Here is a 9,565-nt window from a genome sequence, read left to right on the forward strand (position 1 = left end):
TTTTCCCACTAAATGGTTTTTGAAAAACTAAACTACAATACAAAATACATTAAAATTAAGGATCTAAAAAAAAAAGTAAACATCGAAGATCTACATCTGAACGACAAACTTTTCTTTGGCTTATTTTCGGTAATTGTCACGATCGGCGCTTCTCTTAACTGTCCACCTCAATTAAGTTCAGCGATTCATCGCTTCATTTTAAGAAAGCAACAAAGACTTCGACTTCAGTTACGCTTTCTCTAGTCCTTGCAACTCTCCAATTTATAATTTAGACGTCGACTTGCTGCTGAAAAGGCGTGCTTGGGTATTTTCACGTCCGCAGTTGTTTACACAGTTCATCACAGCATGTATTTTCCTCGCGTCCGGCAATCTTGTGATTGGTTGAGCCGCTTTGGGGTTTTGTTAACCATAAGACTTACATCTGGAACTGTCATGGGCAATTCTTTTGTTCTTGTTGACGTATCCATGGAAATTTCCCACGGGAAATTTTCCTTTGGGCAGATCGGTTACACATAAAAAATTGCTTCCCTGTGGGAAAAAGCCACTTACCCAAGGGCAAAATGGCTAGTGTAACCGCAGCTATTGTAAATTAGGTTACGAATACAGACACATTCTGGTTGTCTACACAGGATACACACTTCAAGCTAGTCCTCAATCAGGCCATCCACAAGATAAGGAAATGTTCAGCTTTATCAAAAGTTCAGGCCATTGAACGGATACATGCATCAGTAATCTTACAAGATGGTATAAAATATCTTGACGTTGCAATAGTGTAATAATTATTATTACTGAGAGCAAGCTGAACCACTTAATTAAAACGAATAAACTCCATGAGAAATCCAAAAATTCCACTTCTCATACATAACTGGGAGCCAATCCAGGCCTTAACCACACAGCCTGACCATAACCAAAATCTACCCCTCACCCCCTATCCCTGGAATAGTCATGCCACACAGGGTCAGGTAGGTAGTCCCAGGTGACAGACACCAGCAGACTAGTAAGAAGCAAAACATCTGGGTGTGTGTCATTGAAGTTGAAAATTAAGCCCCATATGTACCCGACATTAAATGTAGCAGTGTGGACTGTCAAGAGAGCGTAACTTACCCAGTCATTAAAAGATTGTAACGTTTTTGACAACCATTCTTCACGAACCAATAACCTTCTCTGAGCAACTTCTTTCTGTTTTACAGAATATCTCCATGTAACATCTACTACCTGGAAAAACAGAATTAGAAAAACAACGCCACCCAAACACAATTAATTTTGTGTTCTCACACCTACACACACCGGTTGTGAATATAATGTGTGAAAATTATGATACAAAAATGAAACATTTGACTTCTATACCTAAGAGATATCTTATTCTTTTATCAATATTTCCAAAGAGGGTTCATTCGATTGACCCTGTTCCGGAATAATAGTATGTGAAGTGATAATTTAAAATGGAATGTATGGCGTTTTGAACCAACAAGGATAATAAAAATATGTTTAATTTAAAATAGCATTGTAGCAGGTGTTTGACAATTTTACTGTGAATCTCAATAAAAGAAAAGGATTTCTCACTTCTACTTCTATGTATTCTTATTCTGGAATACAGTCAACTGAATGCAGCGTAAAGCTGCTTACAAAACTCGCTGTACATCTTTAATAGTAGAACTTAATTTTCACACGATAATGTTTAAAGCTGATTAACTTGTGGGGTCATGCACAAATGAAATCAATTAATACATAACAAATCATATTGGTTTTTGAGGAGAGGGGAAAACCGGAGTAACCGGACAAAACCTCTCGGAGCAGAGAAGAGAACCTTTAAACTCAACCCACAATAACACACTGCATCTGGGAATTGAATCCGGGCCACATTGGTGGGAGGTGAGTGCTCTAACCATTGCGCCACCCCTGCTCTTTTAACCTTTTCCCTCATGAGAGTGACAACTATAGATTTTATTCTTTCTAATGCCAGGCGATTTTACTTATCACTGGAGACTAGGGCCCGGTTGTTCAAAAGCTGATTAATGCTTTGGTGCGCAATAAAAGACAATACACACAACTTGGGCGTAAACGAGGGGCAGGGAATGTACTGGCAAGGCGCGGATAATACCCACCGCCGGTATGGACCACCGGATGAGGGGCCTCGGCAACTAGCCAAGGGGGTGCCTCATGCCTGTATTGCAAGGCGGGCATAGTTGCTGGCATAATGTCCTGGGGCCAAGTTAACCCAGTCCAGCAGAGTAACAATATGCCCCCTCCCTAACGGGGCTTCAGCACAGGGCTGAAGGGGTGCCGCAGGCAGCAATTCCCCGCCCAAAACGCCGAGATAAACGAGGAGTGCCCTGTGCGAAGCCCATTTAGTGGTTTTGCTCCCAATTTGACAGGGAGAAAAAATGACCCCATCTCCACGGAGTTGCAATAGCGAAAAGCAAACATTGCCTGCCCCAAAGGTGAAAGTAGAGAACCGACGAGTGGAGATAGGGGTCGAAAGTACGACATGAGCATAATAAAAAAAAAAATAAAAAAATAAAAAAAAAAAACCAACCAAAGCCAATGGGTATCGCATAGAGACTGGAGGGGATAGGACCCTCGCACTAGACATTTGAATGGAGGGGATAGGACCCTCGCACAAAAAATTTGACTGGAAGGGATAGGACCCTCGCACTAAACATTTGACTGGAGGGGATAGGACCCTCGCACTAAACATTTGACTGAGGGGATAGGACCCTCGCAAAAAACATTCGACTGGAGGGGATAGGACCCTCGCACAAAACATTAGACTGGAGGGGATAGGACCCTCACACAAAACATTCAGCTGGAGGGGATAGGACCCTCGCACAACACATTTGGCTGGAGGGGATAGGACCCTCGTGCAAAACATTTCCGTCAAAATAGTCATTTCCAATAGTACTACATGAACTTGAGAGGGCAGAAAGCCCAAGGAAAGAGAATGTCACAGAAAGCACTCAAGTGACGAATTGGACTTTTTCCTTTTTTGTTTTAAAGGAGAAACATGGCATTAAGCTTAGGATAGTGCTTTCACCCATGTGATGGCTGGCATGTGGCTGAAAAGGGGATGAAAGGCAATCGTATTGAGGAGAAATGAGGGTGGGGGGGGGGGGGGAAGCAAACGCACACAGCAGGCTTCCAGGGGGATGCCAACATGATTGCTGTACCCATAGGTGAAAACACTATAGGTTCAGGACGATACAGGAAAATATGAATTAAGTTATCCAAGGAACTGTCATAGATCATTACTGATTGTTAGAAAAATCCAAGTTTCAATGAGGTACTCAAGTGCTTTCAAGGATTCCAGGGGGTTGTTAGCAGGAGGAGCAAGAGGCCAATGACTGAGGAACCTGACATATTGTTTCCTTTGGAGTCCTGATGTAAGCTTGGTATGTGTTAGGATTCCAGCGACCCAGAATTTGAAGAGCCAGTTGAAAATGCCAGTGATTCTGCCGGTTGTAGCAGCACCAATACTAAAGCTGTGAGAGGCAGAGGAGGAGCTGTCATTGTCACAGAGGTTTAAGAGAGATAAGTTGTTGGTGTGTGAAGTCTGGGTGAGATATGGTCCACAGGAGAAGCTGAAGAGTAGCTGGCCAGGGTCTTGAGTTGCAGTTTTGAGCATATAATCTTGCAGGGCAGACGATGCATAAAACGTCTGAGTTTGACCTTGCAAAACTGAGCCTGGCTGTCTCCCAGAAAGGGTCTGTTTTGGGATTTTAAATTGCAGTGTCAAATGAAGTAGGGTGAAGGATGTTGGGATGGAAAGAAATGTCTGTTCTAGCAAGGTGGGACTGAGGGTCGAAATTGCCATTGCAGGTAAATTCGCTGCTTCTTAAGAAGCCAAAAAATGAAAGGATAAATGCAGCCCATAACATAAAGGAGTCAACATTTGGTAGACTTGAAAGGTGGTAACTTAGTATACTTAGATGCTATGGAGAACTGATGAGGTGATCAGGTGGCAAGCCTTCTTGCATTCCCATGGGAGAGCTTGATCCCCCTCAAACTTTTGTGAAGGACTGGCATAGCCAGAATGTCCAGGAGACAGCCAGACTCAATGTGAAGGTTGTCAAGTGCTGCCAGATAAACATAATCGTGCCGTAGGAGCCTGTATTGCACAGATGAGTAACAAAAGGGATCAGGGTGAACTTGTGAGCAGGTCGAACAGGGAGGGGGATGTGGAAAGCTGATTAAAAATGAAGGGGCACTCCGTAGGCCAACGGGAAGGGCTGTGTAGAGGTAGTAGTGGTTTTTCCGGGCCATTCCCTGGAGCTCCCTCAGGGGTGAATGGGGATTATTCTGGAGGCAGGTTACGGGGTCTGAAATTGCGCCTTCCTGGTTGCTAATGCGATTAAAAAATTGAGTACTGGCGACCAGAATTTCACAACTGGTCACCATTGTTAAGGTCAGATCTGTTTGCCAAGAGGTGTCTTACTTTTTATCCTGAGACTGTTTTGAAATAGAAATGAAGGAGTTTTTCCGTTAACAACCTCAATAACCTCACAAGCCGTTGTTTCTCATAAAATATGTATTGCAGGGGGAAAAACGACTCAGTAAAGAGATTCAAGGACTGGTGTGAGAAATGTACCACTATGGCGGATTGTGTTCAACAGGGTGTGACTAGTGTTTCTGTAGCTGAAATTTTCGACAAACTAGGGGGCAGATAGATTTCATTATTACATGTACATTCGAGGTCGGATACCTTTTCTCTCCAAAATGTGCGCTTTTGAAAGTGAAAAGATAATGCTTGACACATACACAAGACCATGTGGTCGTTGCTTTCTGGTATCCATAAAACAGGTCAAAATGTACAAGTTAATTTGGACCCTGGGTTAGATGTCTGTTTTAGAGGGGGAGGTTTGTGGCTGTTTTCCTACGAAAGTCAACATCATAGGAAGGCCATGCCAAGCCCGCAACTTCCTTTGGGTAATCGAATGGTCGCTTGATAGGGAAACATCTCTACCACCCTTTGGGGAAAAGAAGTGAGAAGTGCAGAACCAGGGGTGGATCCAGAGTAGTTCAAGTGACTGGCAGAAATCACTCAAATTTCTTCCAAACCTTATTAATTTTTTCAGCCCTTATTGCAGTTCACGAAATCAACTATCCTTCTTGTTTTAATTTTTTATGAGAAATATGACAAGAAAATTGCTCCCAATTGATCGACAGATAAACAGCTTACTTCAACAACAAATCAAAACAAATCGCGAAATTCTGAAATCCCTGTTCAAGACCATAATTTTTTGCGAAAGAAACAACATAGCCCTCAGAGGTCCACAAGATGATGACCCACAAAATGCCAGTCTTTCTGGAAACTTTCAGGCACTATTAGAATTTCGAATTGGCAGCGGCGATCAAACACTGCAACGTCACTTGAAAACTGCACCCAGAAATGCGACATATTTCTTAAACCCGTCAAAACAAGATGATTACAACTGTGGGTGCTATCATAGTGAATAATTTGTCGCAGGAAATCAGGGAGAACAATTATTTTTCTATTATGTCTGACGAAGCAGCTGACGTATCAAACAAAGAAAATCTTTCAGTGGTGATCAGATTTCTTGATTCAACCAAAACAGTCAGAGAAGGTTTGTGGGATTCTACCTTTGTGAGGATGGAACGACAGGAGCAGCTTTCAAAGATTTAATATAGCTGATTTAGGACTATCTATGGATGACTGTCGAGGCCAATGTTATGATGGTGCGGGAAAATGGCATTCGGAGAGCACCAAATTTCAAATTTTCTTGGGGGAGCATGCCCCCAAACCCCCCTAGTTTAGTTGGTGCAAATCACTCATGAAAAATCCTGGATCCACCCCTGAGAAAACCATACAGAAAATGCCGACAACAATCGAGCTGGGCTAATTTTTTCCGAGAGGAGGGGGGAACTCTTTGTGGTTTACCGATAAAGGAAATGGAAAGCCCGGGAAGGTCGTTATCTGAAAGGCGCGAGTTTTCTGGCAGCACAGCGACAAACTCAACATACTCACCCTTAAATGTTGCACATTTAACTTTGGTTGGAACATGTGCTGATAACGGCGACTATCCTTGAAAAATGGGGAAGGAATGTTGTTGCTGGCACTGGGATGGTTGAGAAGGCTGGCGATGAAGTCGAAGTCGTTGGTGAGTAGCAAATGGCGGGAGTTTGTCGAGGTTGCACAGATTGAGGCGGAGGCTATTGAAGTTGGAGCAGGAACTGATTTGGCGGTAGATTCCTCGATTTTCGTCCACGATGATGGAAATAAGAGTGGCTAACGTGGTTGGGGACGTGTCTGTGTGTGAAGCTCTTCTTGCTTGGACGCCATCTTGGAATAAAATTTGATCGTTTTGACCGCTGTTTCAAGCAGCACATCGTCAGGGATGGTAACAATTGCTGGTGGGTCTATATAGGATGAAACTTCCTCAGCAGAGGCACTTGAAGTAAAGGGGGTTCACGGTGGAGCGTGAACGTTTCTCTGCTGGTCAGATGGACGCTTGGTGTACGCGAGCTACAAGATGGTGCGGAAGGAACAACGGTGTGAAGCCGTTCAATAAATTGTTCCCGAGTTCCAGTAATAAATAAAAGGTTTGAGATAGCAAGGGGCGTAAAAAGCCGCGTTTGTGAGGTCAGCAAATTCCCCAGCAAAGATTAAATTGCTCAATGGAAAAAACAGAACTAGTTGAGCTTTGGAAATGTCAAACTGAGAAGGATCGCATGGCGGGATGAATGAAATAGCCAAATAAGGTAGTCACGTGATGGGAAGTCACGCTCTCCTCCCAGGCGCTGCCCAGTATTTGCTTACCAGCATTAACATCTATTTTATTCTAAAATATCATTTAACGCTAACCCCAGATTAAAATTAACCAAGGAGGCCTATTTTTCAATTAGGAGTTTATAATCAGGTGGCAAATCATATACAATTCAGAGAGTACAAAATTACCCTTATGCACGAAAGCAGGTCATTATGTAAAACTGTACCTGTTCTTTAGAGAATGCAATGATATAAGTCAACTTCTTTCCCCACCAACGCTCATACAACTCATTTTCATCACATTTGCCTCCATCACAGTGAATCCATCTCTGTTGTGACTCTGAGTAAACTTCAACCCACACATGGTCAGTCCAGTCTGTAACATGACGCACTTCAAATCCCATGGCTCTTAGAACGAGCGCTTTGCAGTTTGCAATTTCACCACATCTACCACAACGGGTCTCTTGATAAAAATACAAAGGACAGAAGACTGTTAATATTTCCCTATTTTCCTGGGCCCAGTTGTTTAAAAGCCAATTAACGCTAATCCCAGATTAAAAATTAACCAAGGAGTTTATTTCTCTACTCACAAATGCTCTTCGATGCTGATATTCAGCAAAAGTTTACATTAGAAAAAGTCAATCTTGAAAAACAAAAATAAGCAAAAGAAGCTTTCACCAAAACGTTGAAAACATGAAACAAACATTTACACTAATCCTGGATTAACTTAATCGGCTTTCGAACAACCGGGTCCAATTTGCCGGTTGAAATGGCAAGTGTGACCTGCCACCACATTCGTTAGCAAAAGCAAGTGTGATCTAGAAGGGGGGGGGGGGGGGGGGAGACAAATCTTCTGAGTGGATGCTATAGAGAATGGGGCTGTTTGATAGTGTGTAATGTGGAAATGGTGGTGGGAAAAGTACCAGTATAAAAACAGGTCTCCCTATGTTTCTCTTCCTGCCCAGTAGGAAGATTTGTCACTCTCGCCAGATTGTAAAGAGATGGCAACAAATCCTAGACTAGCATATTGTTGACCATCAAAAGGGAAAAAGGGGGTAGACTGAACAGCCTAGAAGATATCACTTATTCAACTATGTGATTGTTATGTAATAACAAGAATACAGGCCCAAACTTCTGTCTTGATTTCCATCCCATCTTTTGTCCAACTGCAATCTGTCTGTGAATCTTTTTGCTTTTAATTAATACCTTTTCCAGGTTATTGCCCTGACAAAAACTAAGCAAGTGACCAACTAGGGGTTTCAGTCCTGAGTCAATGGGTTAATAATAAAGTTTTTAAATGCCCCAGTAGTAGGTAACAATATCAATCACTATTAAAATAAGACAATATGTTTGAAACATAGAAAGCCTTAGATACACATAGATTGAGATTTATCGTCTGCTAAATTATACTTAAAATATACATGACTACATAATTATACTTGCTTGCACACTTCTGTTCATTACGCTGACCCAAATACATATAATAATATTGATACTCCTTTATTTTAAAATTAAAATGTTTATGAGACCGCATACTATTCATGTCATCCCACAGGTTTATCCCATGGGTATCGATTCAAAGCCAAGCATTTCACCCTTGCGACGCCATCTTGGACTGGCACACATGGCCTCAATCTCATGTTCTGGCAATACCCCATGTTGTACATGCTGGGGAGTCACTCTCTTAAGTTATCCAGTAAAAAAGGCTACTGATATCCCACAAAACTGATACTGCATTATAACAAATGTATTCCATACATAATCATTGCTTTTAATAAAATTATTAGCAACAAAATAACAGTCAAAATACTTATAGTGCGATGACATTCACTGAACAAAATAATGCTAGAAAAGGGTACAAAAAAATTCTCCCCAAATGTGCAACTACTTTCAAATGCCGCAATGATGACAAAACAGGAATCGGACAAACCTCACTAATCAGGTTGATTACTGCTAATTTCTAATGATTAGTCCAATGATTAGTCCATTATTTATAAGACCAATGTTGCTTTGATCACTTCTCTCTTTTGTCAAATAATGTATTTTAGTATAAATACACAGGTGATCATACAAAATCGCGCGCTCTCATTGGCTCGCTATCTCGGATTATCAGCCGATAATCACCTCGACGGAGAAAATGGCTGCCAGTAGTCGTTTTGCCACTGTACATGTAAGTGAAGATGATTTCGCGTTGAAATGTTTTTTTTTCAATTTTATGAAATAATCACCTGTGTATTATTATTCGCCTCAGGCTCAGCGATTATCGGTGAATATGAATTCACCTCGACTTCGTCTCGGTGAATATTCACCGATAATCACTTCGCCTTTGGCGAATAATTGTTAAATAATCTCATTTCTTCATTCTTAAATTATGTGAAATATTACAGTTGCCCTCTGAATTTCCTTAAATTGTTTTCAAGTCATATACTTATTCTTAAGTTTGCAATAGAATGACGAAATATTATTGAACATAAACGTAAGTGGCATCTACATGTACAGTATGTTGTATTTGATCAGTTGGTACATACAAGACTGGAGTAAAAACATGCACACAACAAAATATCCTTCATCTTACCGAGCAGTTTTTCGGGGTGATTAAACCTAGGGAATCTCTCGTCTTTTCCACAGTTTGGACATTTAAATGCTTCAACTCTGCCTACTTCCCATCTCCTTTCCTCCTCTGTTGGTTGTGTGCATCCATTTGATTCAGTTTTTGTGCCACAATTTGAGCATACTGGTTTGTCCATCCAGTGAAAAAATGACCCTGAAGGAAGAGAACATTAAATTTTGCACATAAAAATTAAAGGATAATTTTATACTCCCAAGCCTACAGCAGTGAGC

At 41.5% G+C, this 9,565-nt stretch overlaps 1 protein-coding gene across 2 annotated transcripts in view; it reads right to left on the minus strand.

Annotated features, from left to right (window-relative positions):
• LOC138049315 (peptide-N(4)-(N-acetyl-beta-glucosaminyl)asparagine amidase-like) overlaps nucleotides 1-9,565 on the minus strand; it is a 58,507-nt gene that overhangs the window by 45,894 nt on the left and 3,048 nt on the right. For both annotated transcript variants that reach the window (XM_068895538.1, XM_068895537.1), the window contains exons 3-5: nucleotides 9,300-9,488; nucleotides 6,952-7,187; nucleotides 1,105-1,215 (exon numbers count right to left, since the gene is read on the minus strand). In XM_068895538.1, the coding sequence (XP_068751639.1) occupies nucleotides 1,105-1,215; nucleotides 6,952-7,187; nucleotides 9,300-9,488 (536 nt within the window). The remainder of the gene's footprint in view (nucleotides 1-1,104; nucleotides 1,216-6,951; nucleotides 7,188-9,299; nucleotides 9,489-9,565) is intronic.

The sequence above is a fragment of the Montipora capricornis genome, chromosome 5 (genome assembly GCF_036669925.1).
Source record: "Montipora capricornis isolate CH-2021 chromosome 5, ASM3666992v2, whole genome shotgun sequence".
Lineage (NCBI taxonomy): Eukaryota > Metazoa > Cnidaria > Anthozoa > Scleractinia > Acroporidae > Montipora > Montipora capricornis.